Source organism: Hippopotamus amphibius, chromosome 5 (genome assembly GCF_030028045.1).
Source record: "Hippopotamus amphibius kiboko isolate mHipAmp2 chromosome 5, mHipAmp2.hap2, whole genome shotgun sequence".
Lineage (NCBI taxonomy): Eukaryota > Metazoa > Chordata > Mammalia > Artiodactyla > Hippopotamidae > Hippopotamus > Hippopotamus amphibius.
This window is the reverse complement of record NC_080190.1, coordinates 171,993,469-172,014,916: the sequence shown is the minus strand read 5'-3', so window position 1 is coordinate 172,014,916 and position 21,448 is coordinate 171,993,469. Positions and strand designations below refer to the sequence as shown.

Below are 21,448 nucleotides of genomic sequence, written 5' to 3'. Positions count from 1 at the left end.
GGTGTATAAACAGCAGAACTGGAACATTCAAGACCTGAAAAGAGATTTCACAGCTTTCTAGGACTACAGAGATAAGAGTTCAAAGTTCTAGCTCATCCCTGTTAGAAAGGCTTGGTGTACACCTTGGACATTCCCTTAAAACCCTAACAGGGCCATGTGTAAGAACAAAGACCACACACCAGAACTAAGGGTTGTGCCCTAGGACTAAGGTCAACACTGAAAAATACTCACCCTAGAAAAGCCTAAAACCAAGCCTCTCCGCAGGATCAAGTTGATCTGCCAGTGATTTAATGACCGTCTAGAACAAGACTTAAGAGAGTATAGTCCAGAGTCTCCTCAGTGTGTCATTAACAACATCCAGCGTGCGATGAAAATCACTACACATGTGAAGCTTGACGATGTGACTAAAAATCAAGAGAAAACACAGGCAACAGAAGCAGACCCACAGATGACCCAGTATCCAGCAGACAAGGACTTTAGACCAATAATTACAAATATATTTTAAAACTTAGAGAAAGATATGGAGAGGAAGGGTGAAGAATGCAGGATTTAGGAGAGAAATGAAAGTTCTTTATAAAATAAATGGAAGTTCTAGAACTAAAATGAAAATTTGCTGGATAGGTTTCACAGCAGACAGGACACAGGAGAAGGAAGGTTGAGGTCTTAGCCAGACTGATGCTCACAAGAGAATGAAAGAAATAATTATAGCAGTGCCTAAGGCCTGCAGGACATTATCAGATGGTCTAATATGTAATTAGAATCCCAGAAGACACACAGAGAGAGAATGGGCAAGAGAAATATTGGAACAGGTAATGGTTAAGTTTGCCCCAAACTCAAGAAAGTAAACTGCAAGCAAGATAAACACAAAGCCCTTCACACCAAAGCACACTGTAGTCCAACTCAGGCAAACCAGAGAGAGAAGCTTAAAAGCAGCTACAGAAACCAGACACATTATATTCAGCAGAACAGTGGGAATGACGGCAGACCTCTCATCAGGAATAAGCAAAGCTGCAAGACAATGGAATGATATTTCTAATGTGCAGGGGAAAACAATAAAAACTATCAGCCTAGACTCTGTTTACAGCAGACTCATATCATTAGAAATACTAAAGAACATTCTTAAGGTTAAGAGGCAATGATGCAAGATGGAAACCTGGATTTTAAGAAGGCCTGAAGCTTGACCATAAATGGAAAATATATGGGCAAAATAAATGTTTTCTTAACCTCTCTGAAAGACCATAGAGTACTTAGGCAAAATTTTTAAAAATATGAGGTTTATCACAATCATAGAAATGAAATACTGCCTTTAACAATGATAGGAAAGGGGGAGAAAGAGGTAAACTGAGTTAATCTTACTGCTGTTCGCTCTGTCTATTATATGTGAAGTGGTGTAACAGTCATTCAAGACAGATCATGAGAAGTTAAGGGTGCATATTGAAATCCTTAAAGCAACAACAAAAAAGTGGAACAAAAAAAACAGAGCTAAAAAGACACTAAAGAAGATTAAGTTGAATATAAAAAAGTCTGAAAAGAGGAACAAAAGAAAAAAGTACAGATAGGAAAAATGGAGAAAAAAAAAAAAGTAACCGTGTCATTATTCACCTTGGAAGTGAGTAGAGCGATGGGCACGGGGTCCGAATAGACATTTCTCTGAAGAAGACACAGAGATGGCAAACAGGCCATGAAAAGATGAGCTGTCAGGGAAATGCAACCAAAGCCACAGTGGGGTGCCACTTCATGCCCACGAGGACCACAACAGTGAAAAACAGATGACAAGTTTTGCAAAGGATGGGGAGGAATTGCAAGCCTCGTATGCCACTGGTGGGGACAGAAAACGGTGTGGCAGCTCTGGAAAAGAATGACAGTTTCTCAAATGAAACGTAGTTAACACAGGTGCACCCACCGGAGAGCCGATAACCAAGCTGTAGCATTCACGCAATCAAACAAATGAGCTATTGCTACTTAAACATCGCGGCTGAATCCTAAACACATCATGTTGCCTGAACTGAGATGAAAAGAACACATGCTCTGGAGCCCATTTATAGAAAGTTCAGGAACAAGCAAGACAAATCCATGATAGAATTCAGAACAGTCATTTCCCTTGAGTGGGGGCCACCTGGAAAGGGGTACAGAGGGACCAGTAGCTGTGATGGAAGTGTTCTGTGTCTTGATTGTCGGGTGTTTAGGTGGTGTGTATACTCTCGTCGAAACACAACAAACTGAACAGTATGGTACTAGCACAAAAACAGAGACAGAGATCAATGGAACAAGGCAGAAAGCCCAGAGATTAAACCCACACACCTACAGTCACCTTATCTATGACAAAGGCAGCAAGAATATAAATGGAGAAAAGACAGTCTCTTCAATAAGTGGTGCTGGGAAAACTGGCCAGCCACATGTAAATCAATGAAATTAGAACATTCCTTAACACCATACACAAAAATAAACTCCAAATGGATTAAAGACCTAAATGTAAGGCCGGACACTATAAAACACCCAGAGGAAAACATAGGCAGAACACTCTTTGACATAAATTGCAGCAAGATCTTTTTTGATCCACCTCCTAGAGTAATGAAAATAAAAACAAAAGTAAACAAATGGGACCTAGTTAAACTTAAAAGCTTTTGCACAGCAAAGGAAACAAACCATAAACAAAACAAAAAGACACCCTCAGAATGGGAGAAAATATTTGCAAACGAAGTAACCAACAAGGAATTAATTTCCAAAATATACCAACAGCTCACGCAGCTCAATATCAAAAAAACAAACAACCCAATCAAAAAATGGGTGGAAGATCTATATAGACATTTCTCCAAAGAAGACATACAGATGGCCAAAAAGCACATGAAAAGCTGCTCAACATCACTAGTTATTAGAGAAATGCAAATCAAAATGACAATGAGGTACAACCTCACAGGGTCAGAATGGCCATCATCAAAAAATCTACAAACAATAGCTGCTGGAGAGGGTGTAGAGAAAAGGAAACCCTCCTACACTGCTGGTGGGAATGTAAATTGGGACAACCACTACGGAGAACAGTATGGAGATTTCTTAAAAAACTAAAACTAGAACTACCATATGACCCAGCCAGCAATCCCACTCCTGGGCATATACCTGGAGAAAGCCATAATTTGAAAAGATACATGCACCCCAATGTCCACTGCAGCACCATTTATAATAGCCAGGATATGGCAGCAACCTATATGTCCATCAACAGGTGAATGGATAAAGAAGATATGGTACATACATACACTGGAATATTAGTCATAAAAAAGAACGAAACATGGCCACTTGCAGCAACATGGATGGACCTAGAGACGGTCGTACTGAGTGAAGTCAGTCAGACACAGAAAGACTAACATCATATGATGTCACTTACTTACAGAATCTTTAGAAAACAAACCTACGGTCACCAGGGGATAAGGCTGGGAGGGATAAAAGGCAGACCGGGACTGACATATACACGGTAGTCTATGTAAAACAGGTAACGAATAAGGACCAACTGTGTAGCACAGGGAACTCCACTCAGTACTCTGTAATCGCCTATATGGGAAAAGGATCTAAAAAAAAGAATGGCTATATGTGTATGTATAACTGATTCACTTTGCTGTACACCTGAAACTACAGCATTGTAAATCAACTCTACTCCAATAAAAATTTTTAGAAAACACAACAAACTGCACATACATTTTGTGCATCTCATCACATGTAAAACACGCTTCAATTTAAAAAAAAGGGATTCACGCCATCACCCGTGTTATCTGGAATGCACGGGGGAAGCCTTCAAAGTGCAGGCAGCCTCTGTGCTGTGATGCTCAGAAATGCAGAACCCACGGCACGAGGCATAGCGTCTGCACCTCCCGGTCACCCCCGGCAACATGCCCCTCCTCGGACCCGCAGACGTCCCTGCCCGAGGTCTGTACTGGGAGGGGCAGAGGGGAGCACACAGCACGCCTGGGGAGATGTGACCCACACCCGAATGACAGGGCCGCAGAGGGCTGCCGGGAGGGGAGGAACGGCGATGGCCCCGGGGGAGCAGGAGGGAGGCCGCAAGGGGAGGATCAGGGGCGCTGGGGAGGCCGCAAACTCAGGAGGGATGTGGGGAGCCTGGCGTGAGGAGATGGGTGTTGGCAGGCCTTTCCCTGGCCTGGCAGGGGGCCGAGGGCGGGACGAGCACTTACAGCACCACAGGCAGCCGTCGTGCAGTCTGATGGCCGAGAGCCCATCGCCCAGCAGCTGGAACCTGCTGGTCACCCGCAGGGTGCTCACGTTCCAGGCCAGCACCGTCCCGTCCATGCTGCACGAGTACACGGTCCTGTGGGGTGAACACACGCACACGCACTTAACAGCGGCCCCGAGAACACCACGTGCCTTTGCACCCAGAAGGAACAAAGTTCCCACCAGGTACAGCATCCTCGACATGGCCAGTGAGGGAGGCCAGCGCTGTCAGGGCCGCGGGTTTCTGAGCACCTCACCCCCACCCCCAGCACCTAGGACACTGCTGCTGGCTCCGCCAGGGCCTGTGAACAAAACTGGAAAGGACCATTAACTAAAATCCACCCCTCCCGCAAGGGGCCAGGAATAGCACATGCCCCGCCAAGCTCAAGTTCAAGGATCAGCACAGCGTTGGTGACTGGCAGCTGAGTTCAGGGGAGGTGGGCTCAGCTAGCGCCAGGCACGGCCCCTCCACCTTCAGATGGTGTGTAATCAGGTGTGGACCTAGGTCCACCTGCCTGAGGACAGATGGCACCCCTGAAACTCGGGGGATAAGGGGGTGGGGGTGGCACAGAGGGATGCATCGGAAAAGCTTCAGAGCCGGGGCCACCACACGCAGCGCTGGGGCTGCCCGTTCAGGGTGGTGACCTCAGCACACCTCACAGGAAACGGGGACCCCGCCCGGTTCTCATCCTGGGGCCAGTCTCCAGGAGGGACGGCTTCTCTGCACCCACAACCAGAACCACACAGGGACATCCCCTGACTCGCCTTCCAGACCCGCTTCGCTTCCCCCGCCCAGCCTGGGCCCTGCAGGGGATCGCCCACGGCCAGGGGAACCCTTCCCTCTGGGACCTGCCCGACAGCCCAGGCGGGCCCTCCTGCCAGCGGAGCCCGGCCGACCTGGGCGCCTCCACGACCAGACCCGTGACGCTCGAGCGGTGGTCCGTGAGCTGCTTGTTGCAGGACATGCTGTGGACGTTGATGATGTAGATGACCGAGTCCTCCGAGCCGACCCACACCTGGCTCTGCTCCGCCATCACCATGCAGTTCTGAGGGGCCGGGGAGAGAGCAGGAGAGCGGTCAGTTCCCCGCGTTCACGGCCAGCGCTAACCCGCCGCCCCCGGGGACCCACAGGCTGAGGGTCCCGTGGCCTCCGGTCACACACTGTCACTTGACCAACACGGCATCTTGTTGTGTGTGTTCCTGTTTGAGGGCACCTTCGACCCTGGAACTACACAGGCTTGAACCGGGTGGGTCCACACTTTCTCTGAAAAGCACATCCCAGCCTCTGGCCCTTCAGCTCCACACCAGGGCACCATTTTAAACAGCAAAATCACAATAAAAAGCACAATAATAATGTGGAAAACATGGCACTAAACAGGCCGTGAAAAGGACACCTGTCTACATTGCGAGCTGAACCAAGCAGGCAGAGTCGCCGTGCTTCACCTCGGCTGGGGACATGCACTCAGCTCCCATCTCTCCCTGCTCTGCACACGGGCACGTCTGTGGAGAACCAGGAAAGCGCCCTAAGTGCTTGTTCTGGGGCTGCAAGTAAATTTTAGCAAGTATGTAAATTTGCAAATATGGACTCTGCAAATACTGAGGACTGACTGTATATTAGCAACAAACAAAACTGCCAGTGCCCTTGCAGCTAGACAGCGTTCTCAGGGATTCTGGCTGAGCAAGGTCAATGACAGTAATTATTTTTAGGGTTTCTAAAATCAGAAGTTAAGGACTAACACTGAAGAGTTATGAAAGCCACAGAACCATGTGAAACAAATGTGTCTTGCCAGTCCATCTCAACCAATCCGATCATATCCCTAAAAAAGTGCTTCCTAAAAATTTCCTGAGCTGCTGTTGGACCTCATCCACGATATGGACAACATTTTACTGGTAACGGAACAAATGTCTCAGATTTTCAGATACTAGCAGATTTCAGAGAGGAACAGTTCCATCATTTTGGAGGGGTTGAGGCTAGATCCAGTACCATTATAATCAGTATTGATGGTGGTTACTGTAACGTATCTTTGTCAGAAGAAAGTGCCTATAAAAACTGACAGTTTTAATTTTACCAATAAACATTCTCATTAGTTAGAAAAAGATGCTACCTTGCTGATTTCAAAATTAATGAAGCATTTAAAAAAGCCTTTCTTTTGAGGCATCCACCTAAGAATTGTTATAATTTTAGTAAAATGTCTTTCTTTAATGGCCCAAAGATATATGAGACAAACCACTTTGAACTTCACATTTCAGAGAAGGCAGCATTTTCTAGAGATAACTGCCCACGTTTCTGTCTTGTTGAACGGTACAAAATATCCCTGGGAAACTAGTGGGAAGAGATTTTCACATAATTGGATAACTTTCTGCTTTAATTAAATGTTACCTGGCCTAACTGGGGAGTAGTAGAGATGGATACAAAATGCAGCCTTTTGATTTTATTTGCATGAGGATTTTAAACATTACTCTGTTATTAAACAGTCTTTGAAATACTTGTAACGAAGCATCAACAAGAGAAAGGCTAAATTTTAGAATAAGAATGATGTCCTTAACTTCTCCTCCTTGTCTCAAGCATTGTAAGCATTTTGCTGTCACGTGTCTTGGATCCCGCTCCTTTATCACCTGAGGCTCATTATCTGAATGTGGGGGAAACGGTTCAGCAGCTGCGCTCGTGGGACCCCCGCCCTCTCGGCAACACGTACTTGAATTCACAATAACCCTGCTTCACCCCAGTTTTGGAAGCATAGACCGTGCCACGGACTGTCACATTGTTTTTAGATGGTGGAACGTGGCCATCAAAGCCGACACTGAGTGATGCTGAACACTTAGGTATGTAAAACTTCACTACACTGTGCTTTTTACATTAAACATGGAAAAAAGTGTTTTGCCTTAAAGGCGTCGGCATGAGCATTTTCCTCGCAAGACCCCTTGGGACAGTGGCTTCTTTTGTACCCTCAGAGGGTCCTGAACAGGATGAAGCCCACCAGATAGTAGGTGTGGCGGCATTTTGAACAGCAGGGTGGCATTGCCAAAGATACCTGGAGTCCCGAGTTAAAAGGCAGCCCCACTGGAAAGAAGACATGATTTTCAAAGGGCTGTGCAAGGCCTCGCAAAGTCTCCAAAAAAGAAGTGGGATGATCCTGAAAGCACTAAAGGCTGTAGACCTAAAACATGACCTCAGGTTTGTGGGGGTGGGGTGAGGTTGTTTGTACCTGAGTTCACTTTTTATTAGTTAAAGTTGACTAAGTTATCAGTCTAAAAGCTCAAAGAATTGAGGTTTCTCAACCACAAGATAACTATAATACCACCCAGATATATTTAAATGGTTCCTCGTTTTCAAACCCAAGTGTGTTAAAATAATTCCAGTGTCTGCTTTAGGCGACTAAAAATGTAAATGTGAGAATACCACACTGCCCTTTACATGACTGAAATCCAGTTTTAGACTTCAGAGTGGGGGGTGGTGAAAGCCATTATCTGCTCACGTAAATAAGAGCATTTAAGTGAAGGATGGAACAAGTTTACAACATTTCATTTAAACACTCGAGATAAAAATGAAAGCCCTCCGACCCGCAGGATTCAGTGAGGCCGTGGGATGCATGTGTCTGCTGCCTGTGCAGGTGGATGTGCTCGCTTTCCAAAATCCCAGCTAAACCCGGACGCTGGCCGCGCGTCGAACGGCGCTTCGCTCACGCACCAGTTTAGAAGTGCCCACTTTAAAGCAGTGCTGGTGAATCGTCCAAGAGGAAGCATCGAACACGACCACCTTGCCTTCGTTCAGAGCGCACCACAGTTTGGGGTGAGCATCCTCGACTTTTTCCGCCGGGTCCAGGTGCCCTAAAGAGGAGAGCAACCGGGACAGTGACAGGAGACCCTCTGCTGCTGCAGCACATGGTTCACACACGTCTCAGGTCCCGCCCCGGGCCCTGCGCAGCGCCAGGTGCCACCCTGGGCGCCCACGGCCCGAACCGCCGCGCCCTCGGAGCTCAGAGTCTCGCGGACGAGCCGGCTGCAGCCGGAGAGCCACGCAGACAGACAGAGCCCCGGGGGTGACTTCCCCAAGCCAGGACCTGGAGGAACCCTGAGAATTCAGTCGGGGGCAGAGGGAAGTGGGGGAGGGACAGCGGAGGGAGGGAGCCTGCGCCAGTGGACACACCCCGAGAGCGGCCCCACAACGCCACCAACCCTCGGCCTGGTCAGTCCTTCCCATCTTGGCCATTCTAATGGTGTGAAGATTCTGGTGCTTCAACCGTGGTTTAGTTGCACTTCCCTGATGCTAATGAGGCTGGTGGCTTTAGCTGAAGCGTTTATGTCTCCTGCCCATTCCTGACTCGGGCTGTCTTATTCTCCTCGACTTGAAATATCCCCAACTCGAGCCCCTTGCTGGTTCTCTCATCTGGCAAATATCCTTCCCCAGCCTGCAACTACCACTTTCACATGCTGGGAAGTTTCGTTTAAAAATCCTTAATGTTGGGCTTCCTAGGTGGCGCAGTGGTTAAGAATCCGCCTGACAATGCAGAGGTCACGGGTTCAATCCCAGCTCCAGGAAGATCCCACATGCCACGAAGCAACTAAGCCCGTGTGCCAAAAAAAAAAAAAATCCTTAATGTAGTCAGGTTCACCAGTCTGTTCCTTTATGGCTAAGGTTTTTTAAATGCTACTTGTGAATGTTTTCCTTACCATAAGGTCATGAATATCTTCTCCTGTATTATCATCCCAAGTCTCATTTGTTTACGTTTGTCTCTGCCTTTCACGTTTAGATCTCCGTCCACTTTGAACCCATGGCCACGCAGGGTCTGAGCTGCGATCGAGCTTCATCTTCTCCATGTAGGTGCACAGCATCCCAACGCCTCCTAAGACGGAGACGGTCTTCCCCCGACCCCTGCCCTGCCACACGTCTGGGAAGTCGGGATCTGCCAGTCTCTCTGGGGTGTTCATGCCACTGCTCTCCTGGCCCCCTTGGCGGGGATCCTGCCCGCTGAGAGGCAGTCTTCAGTCCCCCGGAGACTGGGAGGCTCTGAAGCTGGGTCTGGGGCCTGGCTCCCTTGACGCTCGGAGCTCTTGGAGGGGTTGCCCAGTGCACCCCCTTCCTGATGGGTCCTGACCCCAGGCTCGTCCCCCTGACCCCACACGGCTGGCCAGAGCTCTGCTCACCTCCGCCTCTCGGCTTCCAGAACTGGCAGCCACTGCGCGAGAAAAGGCCCCCTCCGTTCTTTTCTGTTATTTTTTATACTTTGGCCCTTCTAGATGTTCTCAGAGGGATGGGAACCAGCCCATCATGACAAGAAACCAGAGTCTAGTCAGGTTTAATTTAGGGAAAACCAGCGTCGATCTCAGGATCGCGTGTCTGTACATATGCCGTGATGAGAAGTGTCTAAGTCTGTGGGGTCACAGCCGAGCGATGTCACCAAGAGCCCCAACTGGGTAAATGAAGTCTCCAGAGGGTCGGGCCCGGCCGCTCTCTTCTCTCTCTCATCCGTGATCTGCCGCTTTCCTGGGTCTTCTGGGTGTTCAGGGAAGAGAGAAACTCTCCTGCTGGGAGGCTGCGTTGCCCCAGCACCTCAATTTGCCCATTGGAAACCATGCGGAACATAAGCTCCCGGCTGTGTGTCGCTGGACAGCTCCGAGAGGTCACGAACCTCGGAGGGTGAAGGACGGGTGTGCATGGACGCTGCTGCCGCCGGCGCCTCCCGACACGGACGGACCGAACACGGAGCGACCGGACTGGAAGGTTCTCCTCTGCCCAGAGCGGAGCTCCTTTGTTCCCACAGCACAGACCCTCGCAGCAACGCCCCACTGCAGCTGTCTGCAAGTCAGGATTACAGACAGCGTCTGGAGCGTCGCACGCCTATAACACGCAGTGGCCTCTGTTTGTCCCCCGGCCCGGACAGTGCCCCTTTCTTCCCGCTGTCATCACTCTAAAGCGGCTTGTAGGGGCCTCGAAAGCCTGCAGGACCGTCCAGCCGCTTCGAGCTGGAGGGGCTGTGTTGTCAGACGAGCACGTCAGCACAGGAGGTGCAGTCATCACATCCCGGTGAGGACGGGCTGGATCCGACCAAAGGCGGAAGCACAGGGCCTTTATCCAGTGGCCAGGTGGGACTCAGCTCCTCACACCCCTGCTCCAGCCTCCGAGTCCACAGAGTGGCCGCACCTCATCGCTCAGGCTCCGCCTCCCACAGGAGAAAACCGCCCGGTCCTCGCCCACCCTCGTCCTGCCACTGCCCTTCCACTTCAGTGCTGACCTTGACCACAAGTCTAAGCTCTTGGATCGTTCAAAAAACAGCAGCGACATAAACCACAAGGTCCTATCCTAGTGCACAGCACAGGGAACTATATTCAACATCCCGTGATAGACCATAATGGAAAAAAGTATGAAAAAGAATGTACACACACATAACCGAGTCACTCTGCCGTACAGCAGAAATTAATACATTATCTATCAACTGTATTTCAATAAAATTAAAATAAAAACAGGGACTTCCCTGGTGGCACAGTGGTTAAGAATCTGGATATATGTATACATATAAATGATTCACTTTGTTGTACAGCAGAAACTAACACAATACTGTAAAGCAATGATACTCCAATAAAGATTAAAAAAAAAGAATCCGCCTGCCAATGCAGGGGACACGGGTTCAATCCCTGGTCCGGGAAGATCCCACATACCGTGGAGCAGCTAAGCCCGTGCGCCACAACTACTGAGCCTGTGCTCTAGAGCCCATGAGCCACAACTACTGAGCCTGCATGCTGCAACTATTAAAGCCCGCATGCCTAGAACCCATGCTCCACAACAAGAGAAGCCACCACACTGAGAAGCCCACACACCACAATGAAGACCCAACACAGCCATAAATAAATAAATAAATAAAATAAATCTTTTCAAAGAAGAAACAAAAACCCAAACCCAAAACCAAACAGCGACAACGCAGGGAGTGGCCTTCACCTGGGGTGTAGAGCAGGACGTCGACAGCACGTGGGAAGGTCTCTCCCGCCGAAGGGTTGATCTTGTGCTTCAGGGTTTCCGAGGTCGTCTTTGGAACCGCCATGGGCACTGAAACACAGACACAGCAGCGATTAGTTCCCCAGACCCAAGGAGACCCACGGTATCCAACAGCCTCGCATATTCCGCTCTCCTCTGGGTATTAGTTCTGGAGGAAGATTTCATAATTTGTGAAGACGACGTTCTCTTCAAACTGGACATTAAAGTAAAGCCAAGCGTGTCTGGCCAGAGGGTGGGCGTTTGCCAACGTCTCACACTGCTTTTTGTTTAAACACAGCTCTCCTGCTAAATGATCTGACCTCTGTCCACACTCAGCCATTCCATGTGGTCCAGCCAAGAGAAGACTTCAAACGTTTCTCCGTGAGTCTAACCCACGAGTGGTTTCTCACCCTCGTCACATACTGTGGCTGCCGTGGGGGCGTCCTGTGTGCTGTAGGGCGTTTAGCAGCATCCCCGGTCTCACCCAGTCAATGCCAGTAGCAAGCCCCCCCGCACCTCCAAACACACACAAACCACAAATATCTCCAGTCGCTGCCAAACGCCCCACCCCAGGGATGGGGTGCAGTTTTCAGAAAGTTTCATTGTAGACCTGCCTTCACAAATGGACCGTAAGCTATCAACTTAAGCCCAGGACCACATATGGTTGCCTCATTACGCTTTACACACAGGAAAACAGCTGCTGATCGGGAACAGGGGTCAGGGACACTGAGCTTGGACGATCCCCTTTTGCCGTATGGAATCAAGAGTGAGTGTCACTTGTTGGGCGCTGCCACGGTAACTGTGTACGTTGTCTCCCAAGGAGTGAGAAGGCTTTTCCGTACACTTTTGACAAAGATCAGGCATGAGCTTGGAGTGGTCCAAACAGCTGAAGTGTAGACTGTATTTGATTTTTTTCCTAATTAAGGGGGAAAATACCCCAACAACCAATGTCTGGTTCCAGGACTGTTGACAAGAGCTCCTCCAAGTCACTCCAGCACCTGGGGCATCCTGACTGCTCCCGGGCGGGGGGGGCGGGGGGGGAGGGGAGGTGGGGGCTGGGACATGGGAGAGCGGGAGAGGGGGATCTTGGGACCAGGAACCACCAGGGATCTCACAGTTACTGACAGACACGGCAAAGAACAAAATGCACCAAGGGGAATAGACACATAATTGAGGCTTGTTTTCCCTAATTCCGGGATGACATTGTAAACAACAGAGTCTTCCGGGCTGTACACCCAAGAGGAATAAAAACATATGTCCAAACAAAGATCTGTATGTGAATGTTCACAGCAGCACTCCTCACAACAGCCAGGAAGCAGGAAACCTCAAATGGTCAACGAGGGGATGGAGAAACTGTGCTGTGTCTCCACACAGCGGAACGTATCCAGCCACAAAAGGGATGACGCAGTGACACCTGCCACGAGGGGGAACCCTGCAGCAGGATGCTACGTGAAGGAAGCCAGACACACAGGACACCTACTATACGAGTTCACTTATAGGAAACGCACAGACTAGGCCAAAATGTGTCAAATCCAGAGACAGAAGGTAGGTTAGCGGTTGCTTAGCAGCTGAGGGGTGGCTGCTATAATGCATGGGGCTTCTTATCCCGGTAATGAACATGTCCTGAAACCTACATCACAGATGGCTGTACAACTCTGAATAGGCTCAAACCAGCAGGTGTGCACTGTAAAAGGGCCTGGGATGTGAATTACATCTCAATAAAACTGTTACTTTTTTAAAAAGTGCATACAGACAAAACCAGATGGCATCTTAAAAACATCCCTACACCAGGGCTTCCCTGGTAGCACAATGGTTAAGAATCCACCTGCCAATGCAGGGGACACAGGTTTGATCCCTGGGTGGGGAAGATCTCACATGCCACAGAGCAACTAAGCCCGTGTGCCACAACTACTGAGCCTGCGCTCTAGAGCCCTAGAGCCACAACTACCGAGCCCATGTGCTGCAACTACTGAAGCCCCTGTGCCTAGAGCCCGTGCTCTGCAACAAGAGAAGCCACCGCGATGAGAAACCTGTGCACCGCAGCAAAGAGTAGCCCCTGCTCACCACAACCAGAGAAAGCCCGTGTGCAGCAACGACAACCCAATGCAGCCAAAAATAAGATAAATAAAATCAAAAGACAAAAACCAAAAAACAAAACATCCCTACACCTTGTTCATCTGTGTTTCATGAATTAATTTCATGTTGTGGGTTTAATCTAGCACATGTGACTTCCGGCATGTAGTCATGTTGATACTGTAAGTAATCTTGTATTCGCTGCTTCTTCACGCAAAGCACAGGACTGTTAGCTTTAGGAGATCATTTAAAAGATGAAACAAAATAGACGTAGCTAACGTGATGCATAAAGCTATTCTCACCTTTTTGCTATTTCCTAGACTTGAAAAATCTTCTAAAAATAAAAACTTGAGCTTACCAGCAACCTCTGTATGGCTTCCAGAATGTAAGAGCCAGATTTAAAGCTACAGGCAGGAGATCAGAGAATTCCTATGGGGGAAAACTGAACAAATCGAGAGAAAAAAAAAAGAGAGATGGCTTTGGGGCCTCTTTGCACTCGTGCAGTGAGGTCCAGCAGTCAAGGGAAACCGTGCACAGAGGTCCCTGCAGGTCTGCGGTGGGCGTGTGTCCTACCACAGTGCCCCAGTGACCACGATGGTGACTTCATGAGCCACTCTGCTGCCTTCCACAGATTTCTACTCTGCTTGAAACAGCCAGTGGAAGTTCTGCTGCTGGTAAGTAAGATTCAGGACCGATACCGTACAGTGTAAAGTGGGCTGTTACCAGACACTGAAACGATGAGGTGCCTCAATGTGTCCTTAGGAGCAAAGAGCTCCAAGGTATTGTTAAGTGAGAAAAAGAAAGACGCAGAACAATGTGTGATATTCAAAGATGGAAAGGATAGAAGAAAAAATCTGAGACATCTGAGATTGGTTCCAACTGATAAGACAAAAGTCAACCAGATAACAATCACGTAAGACATAACTCAAGACACCGTGGCCACACTGGACACCTGTCGATCTTACTTTCATTCTTCATCTTATCAAAGTAAGATAACTTGGAGGCTGCGTAGATGGCGCCGGGAGACTGCAGTGCGCCGACGACGGCATCCATCAGCAGGACGTGGGTCAGTGCCTGCTGGACGTACTGGGGGTCCTGCGGGAGGAACAGAGCCCCACTGAAATCGTGTCACTCGAAGACTTTGTCATGTCACGTGAAACAACACTTTTACAGATGTGTGTTTTTCAAAACCACGTGAAGAGTTTAAATTTGGATTTGATGTGATGTAATTATGTTCTCTGAGTTGAGACTAACTGGTGGTTTATACCGGGGGCGGCAAACTCCCCTGCAGCAGCAGGTGGTAAACGTTTTAGGCCCTGTGGGCCATGCAACCTCTGCCTCGACCACTCGGCCTGTGTCGTCAGGGGCAAAGGCAGCTGCAGACGCTGTAAAGGAGCAGGCGGGATGCGAGCCCACGTGACTTCCCTTAGACGCCTGACAGCCCACGGGCTTCGATCAGCTGGTTTCTGCTGAATAAACCAGTGGGCATAAGATCAAAGGCTGAGTCCCAAAGTCACAGAATATTGGAATCGTAGGGCCTAGTCCCCGCTCCTTGTCCACACAGAAGCGCTCCTTCTGTTTTCATGACCTTGGGCTCCTCCAGTGACGGAATGTCCACTACAAAAGGCAGCTTTCCTGCCACTGGATGTACGTCCTTCCTGCCGCCTGCCACTGGGTGCCGCCCTCACCTGCATCTCCCTACGCATCACAGGGCGCACTTCTCTAGAACCTTCTGAACTGCTCCCTCGTGGGAGTTCCCCATTTGTACCCTTCGCCCACTTTGTTGTGGGTTTTCCTATCTCATCTTGCCATTTAGACAAGACAGACATCTCCCCCGCGCGGTCTGTCTGTGTGTCTTACCTCTGTCCATGGTACCCTTCCTGACAAGGGAGTCTTAATTTGCTGTAATCAAAGGCATCAGTTTGGCCCAAAGTAAATGAAGGTACAAAAATCCCTAGGATATAAATGTAACCCTATGGAAGGAATCTAATACACCCCCAACCAAAACCCTAATCCCGTGAAGGCAAAGAGCGGAGGGTTGTTCAGACAAGGGCGTGCCCAGCACCCCCAGCTCAGACCTGCCAGAGTGCAGCCCCGACGCTCCCCTCCCTGGGATGTCACCCGGGGTGGTGGGGCGCGCAGAGTGGCCACCCCCACGGTCCATCGCCCTGCCGACCCGTGTTTACCCCCGGGGCATCCCCCAAGGCCACGGGGCCTGGTTCTGGGTCGTGGGGACCACAGCCTCCTCAACGCCTGCGGACCAGGCCGCGTCTAGTTCAGTGGCTCCTGTGCTCAGGCCTATGCGCCGAGCGCTATGAGACGCACGCCTCGAGTGAGCGCACAGGCTGCCCGGGCCCAGACCTTGTGGTCGTCGGCCAGCTTCCTCCCAGCCCACATCTCCTTCACCATCAGAAGCCACAGGTCACACTCCGTTTTAAGATTAGCTTCAAAGACTTCTTTCTTGGACACCATTTTGATTTTTAAAGTGGGAATTCTCAGGAGCAGAAAAGCGACTGTGGTGCTTCTGACTTCCTGCAGAGGGAAAGAGAGGCAGGTAAGTGAAATGACGCCCCTGGGGACCCTGGGGTCAGTAAGAGTTACATGTAGGGGTGGCGGTCTGCACACACTGAGGGGACCTCCCCAGCACTGGCTGACATCCGCATGTGAAGGCAGAGCCCTTGGGGCTGGCCCGGAGGAGGGGCTGGCCGGGGGAGGTCCAGCGGGACGGGAGAAGGCCCTGAAGTGACCGGAAGCCCGGTCCCTGGGGTGGCGGTGGTGAATAGAGGCTCCTCCGGGTGATCTGTTCTCAGAAACGGAGACAAGGAGTCAGGGTCACCGTGGTGCCTGGAGCTCGGCGAGCCTTCCCAGTGGGTCTAAGTGTGACTTGTCAGCCGCACATCAGCACGGCCACACAGGTGGACCTGTCCACAGCGTTTAGAGGTGCTGTTCTTTCACCTCCTTAAATCTCTCTCTCTCTCTCTCGACTTCTGGGAAGAAGCCTGTCAAAGCAGGTGCCGGGGGAAATGGAAGGAGCCAGTGAGGAGGTGGGTCCAGCGGCCCAGCCTTCACCACGGGCTGCAGGGGCGTTCTAACGCCTTTGCTGTCTCTGGGAATGTCCCCTAACTGGATTAGCACATCTTAACATGCCGCTTACACATTTAGGAGATAAACTTGGGAAAATAAAGGTACGGCATGAGTCACGATCTCAACTCAGCTTCCCTCAGTGGGGAAGGTGCCATTTAAAGTTGTTACAGAATGAGCGGCGTGGGCCAGCCAGGAACCGGGTCAGGAAGCATGAGAAAGAGCAGCTCACGGGGCTGCCACAGAGCAGTTTCTCGGCAAAGCATCTCTTGGAGCAATGTCTATGCTTCTCCTATGTGGGCGAACCAGAGGTCAGCAGCAGAACAAGGCTGCACTGCTTCTTGCTTTTCCCCCAAATACAAGTCAGCTGTTTTAGAAAATCAGCTGTCAATGAGCTTACTACTGTAAGCACGTCACCGACTCCATCTATCCAGGCCTCACATCAGCCGCCCTCCGAGAGTGCGTCCTTATACAGGTGAGCACACAGGCACAGACTGTAAGTGGCCTGTGGAGGGTCCACGGCTGGCAGGGCCTGGTGGGCTCACCCGGCCACTGCACCCCCGCCAAGCCCAGGCGGCTTGCAGAGCTGCCCTCACCTCTATGTTTCTGAAGGTGGAGATCTCCACGTAGCCCGGCCTCCCCTCGGTGAGGAGGAACAGGCGCTTCTGGGTCATGGCGATCTTGCCCACGCCGCGGTTCGTCTTCACAGAGCTCGAGAGCTTATACACACACTCGTTTTTGTCCAGCTGCTCCATCACCGACAGAGGCAGGCTGACCTCTTGGGCCTCTGCTTCTGCCTCCTTCCAGCAGTTGTAGAAATCTTTGAATGTTTCTGGGTCAATCTGTTTCTGATGTCCTTAGTTTTGTAAAGAAAAAAAGATTCTTACAGCCACGGACACGGACTTCAAGAACGTTTGCTTTACATCAGGAAGTGGCGCATTACCAGCAGAAGACAGCAGGTGGCGCCAACACCTAAGTACCTGGATGGAAACCACCTGGAAAGCATCCCCTCCTTCCCCAGCTTCCCCAGGTGGACACTTGATCTGGGCTGAGCCCATTGCCGTCTCCAGCCCCCTACCTAAGCAGGTAATCACAGCAACTCTTAGGGCACCAGGGGGGACACTGGGGCAAGGACAAAGTCCTGTGTCACCTCTAGAGCTGGTGGCAGCCATCGAGAGGCCAGTCCCAGGGTGAAGCCAACACTGAAAAGATCAGATCCTAGGTGACACCCCCACACCACTGGATCAAGCCTTGCCTGAAGCTGGATTTATCTTGGTACTCTTTGGTCATGTGAGCAAATATATTCTTATTATTTGTAACCATAATGATCTTAGTTGATGCAATAACCTTCCCAAATGTCCAATATCCACAGGCTCTGGAGTCAGAGACCCAAATCCAATGCCCAGCTTCATTACTGTTTATCAGTGTGACCACAGGCCAGCTGTGGAATGAACCTGCCTCCCTGTCTGTAACACGGAGCTGGGACCACCCCCACATCACCCGACTCCAACTCAGCCGCTAGGAAGTCCGGCCCGTTCTAATCCCGATGTTGCCCTGTGTCTGGACTCCGTAGCCTCCGTTCGGCATCCAGGATCTGGGCGCCCTCCGTCCTCAGCGGGCACCTCACGTCCTGCACAGGAAGAAGCTCCTAAGTTCCCTCCCGCCTTCTAAGCTGTCCCTGAGGGTAGCCTGCTTCTCTCCACGTACCCACCAGGCCCAGGCGCCTCCAGCATCGGGCCCTCCGCCCCTCACACTCCCGCATCCCTCACACTCCCGCATCCCTCACACTCCCGCATCCCTCACCCTCCCGCATCCTGAGGTGCCTCTGCACACGCTGGTCTTCAGTGCTCGGGCCAGAAAACTCCTACCCATCCCTCAAGACCTAGACAAAACAGCCTGTGGGCAGCCTTCCCAGACAAGGCGCCCGCTGAGCTGACACACTCTTCCCACATAGCGTCTCCACCCTCTACACAGGCCCAGCCACCGTGGGCGGCTCAGTCCTGATCGGGAGACAGGCCTGGAGAGGAAAGCCCCACCGCACACGTGCAGGTGCCCGGCAGGCAGCCCCGCCGACGGCGCTGCACTGCTCCGTGCGTTCACGGCTCTGCCTTCCCCGCTGGGGGCCTGCTCAGGACACAGGAACCTCCCCGTCCCAGCCTGGCTGGGGGCCGGATCTGAGTGGCCAAGAGAGACCGTGGACGCTAAGCTCTGGTTCCCTCACACCTGCCGGGTGACGGTCACTGGGGAATTTGACGTCGCGGCCACCACGGAGGCTGGCCTCACGCCGCAGGTGCAGGCACAGGAACAGGCAGGAAGGCAGGAGAAAGTCTCCACGAGGGGGCGGGATTCTGAGCGGGTCCTCCTTTGGCTCACCTGTGGTTTTCTACTTGCTTTACAACAACGGTCTACGACTTACAAATCTGTTTAGCATCCTCAGATCCAACCAGAAAACAAACACACCCCGGTGGGTTATCTGTACACACTCGTGTCGTTGTTAGGAAGCAAGTCACTGAAAAAAGTGAAGCACGGGGGCCGACGGGCAGGTGCCCAGGTGGGCAGGCCCTAGGGTCCCCACGCGGGGCGGCGAAGCACCAGAGCGCAGGCGGGTGGCGCCCCTGACCCCATGAAACGGTTCTCGTCCTGCTCGCATTTTGGAAACACTACTTGATGCAGGTGCCTCTGACCCGGGCGCCCCCACACACGCCTCCTGGGGGTTGTGAGTGGCTGTGTTTTAATCAGAAGCATTTGGCTGTTTTAAGTGGGCGACACAGAAGAGAACTTTTAGTCTAAGCAGCCAAGCAAGGAAAAGCCCAAGAACCAGGAGAAGGAGAGAGGGGATCGGGGAGACCCGCAAAGCCATTACTTAATGGAAGCTGGAACCAAAGATGCTGGGACACAGAGTCTGAAGCTAAGAGACCCATCCCTTCTGTCATCAGGACAAATGGCTCCACCACCTGGGGGGCCGTGCAGAGTCCCTAGAACCCCAAACGGCTTCCTCTCTCAGACAGACAGGAGGCAGGCTCCTGGGATCTGGAAGCTGGGATGACGGGCACCAGAAAGGCCAGGGACCCCCGTGCAGGTCTGTGGACGCCACCCTGCCAGGGCTGCGGCACAACTGGACGGTGCACACCTGTGGCCACCACACACAGTAGCCACCGTGCCCACAAGAAGCCACCACACACACCCACGGCCACGTGCATAACAGCAGCCACGGTGCCCACGAGGGGCCACCACGCACACCCAAGAGGATAGAACACTCCTTCATTTGTCTCCAATTCTGTCCAAAAATGCCAGCTGTTCACCTCTGCCTCTCACCCACACTCCAGCACAACCCCTCCAGCTCATCTTGTGGGGAAGGCAGGGTCACCGGAGCCTCAAACTCCCGTGGGGCACACTGAAGGCCACACGTGGCAGCCTCCCCGCCCTGGGGCCACATCATGAGGGTCCTGCACGGCGAATACCAGACTCTGATGTGGGTTCTCACGTCACGTCCGCTCATTCTAAGGTGCTGCCCTTCAGCTGGGACCTGATCCTGCGTGTCCGTCGGGCGGAAACGTACATCTGGTGCCACGTGACAACAGCGCAGGGAGCAGGTAAAGCGCCTGCCCCACCAGGCTCCTCCCGCTGGGCCGACCGGCCCTCGGGGCTCTGCACCCCCGCCCCCCGCAGGCGTCCTCCTACCTACGGTCAGCGCCGTGAACAGCCTGTGTATGATGCCGGCGTCCTTCACGATGCCCGACTCCTGCACCCGCTTCACGAAGTCGTCCAGCTCCATGTGCCTCCGGGGCAGCTCGAAGTTCTTGACGCGGTCGTCGGCCTTGGGGGCGTCCGCGGGCTTGTCCATGACCTCGCTGATGAGCCGCCGCAGCTGGGGTGTCCGCTCGGCCTGCACGCGCTCGGGCGCCGGCAGGGACGCCACCGTCCTCTGGACGAGGTCGGCGGGGAAGATGCGCATGTCCGTCTTGTACAGGCTCTGGAAGTCCAGGAGCGCGCCCAGCAGCTGGCCCTGCATCAGCTGCACGAGCCCTCGCAGGTAGAAGTACCGCGCCAGCAGCGCCGAGTTCTCAGGGGGCAGCGAGCCCATGGCCTTGCTCAGCTGGGCCACGCAGTCCGCGTGGAACACCTGCACACACTGGCCCACCAGCGGGAAGTGAATTTCTGGGATCTTGAAGGTGTACGTCAACTTGGGGGGCATGTCCAGGACTGGGGAGCACAGGGGAAATGAACAATTAGCACAGACCTTAGAAACAGACACGCGTTCCCACCCCATCACTCTGCCTGGGCCATCTCTGTGCCTTCAGTGCAGCGTGGAGCAGGACCTCTTGCAGAAAGCTCCGTGTGCCCCACGCTGAACGGGGCCCTCACTGCTCCCGTGGCACCCTGAGAATACTGAAAAACTTATTTGCTGAAACTGCTGATGCGAGGCTGAAACACACAGCGGTGAGTCTTTGTTGGAGGATTAAGCTAACAACCTAGGCCGAGGTGGACCTGCCAGGCAGGGTGAGCCCTGGGAACTAGCTGTTTCATTTACCCCCACAGCAGCTCTGCGCCATGGGGACTGTCACCACGCCCATCTCACAGGGTAGGGACTGAGGCCTCATGGGTCCCCAGTACATTGCTACTGTGTACTCCAGGGTCACACAGCCAGGAAGCAGCTGTGCAGGGGACCCAGACGCACCAGGGGCCTCCAGGAGGTCATTAAGGTCTTTCATTTGAACACACGGCCCCTCCTGGCATTGTGGGCGTGAGCTTCACTCAGCCTCCAGCTCTCCCGCGAATGCACAGGAGGCACCCACGGGTACCGGTGCCTTCACCACGAGCGGGCCCACGTGGCTCACAGTGTTGGCCTCACCGCCGCTTAACCCGCGGGCGCGGGCTTTCTCTGTACCCCCCGCACCTAGGAAGGCCTGGCAACCACTGGGGGCCTAAAGGCAGTAGCATCCCATTAGACAGTGATACATGTAAGCATGTATTTCCTCCATACACGTACACATACGTGCACACATGCACACGTGCATGAAACACACCAAAATCGGGCAGAGCTGTTGTCTTCAGCAGTGGGATGGGGTGATGGAAAATACAGACAAGAAATCATTTTCTATCATG

At 52.0% G+C, this 21,448-nt stretch overlaps 1 protein-coding gene across 5 annotated transcripts in view; it reads right to left on the bottom strand.

Annotated features, from left to right (window-relative positions):
- The window catches only part of DENND3 (DENN domain containing 3), a 55,106-nt gene that overhangs the window by 4,478 nt on the left and 29,180 nt on the right, over positions 1–21,448 (bottom strand). For 3 of the 5 annotated variants that reach the window (XM_057735341.1, XM_057735342.1, XM_057735343.1), the window contains exons 13-20: positions 20,024–20,545; positions 16,939–17,198; positions 15,623–15,793; positions 14,227–14,356; positions 11,153–11,260; positions 7,907–8,046; positions 5,116–5,264; positions 4,182–4,315 (exon numbers count right to left, since the gene is read on the bottom strand). In XM_057735341.1, coding sequence (XP_057591324.1) covers positions 4,182–4,315; positions 5,116–5,264; positions 7,907–8,046; positions 11,153–11,260; positions 14,227–14,356; positions 15,623–15,793; positions 16,939–17,198; positions 20,024–20,545 — 1,614 coding nt within the window. The remainder of the gene's footprint in view (positions 1–4,181; positions 4,316–5,115; positions 5,265–7,906; positions 8,047–11,152; positions 11,261–14,226; positions 14,357–15,622; positions 15,794–16,938; positions 17,199–20,023; positions 20,546–21,448) is intronic. The other 2 variants (XM_057735344.1, XM_057735345.1) reach the window with 2 other exon arrangements.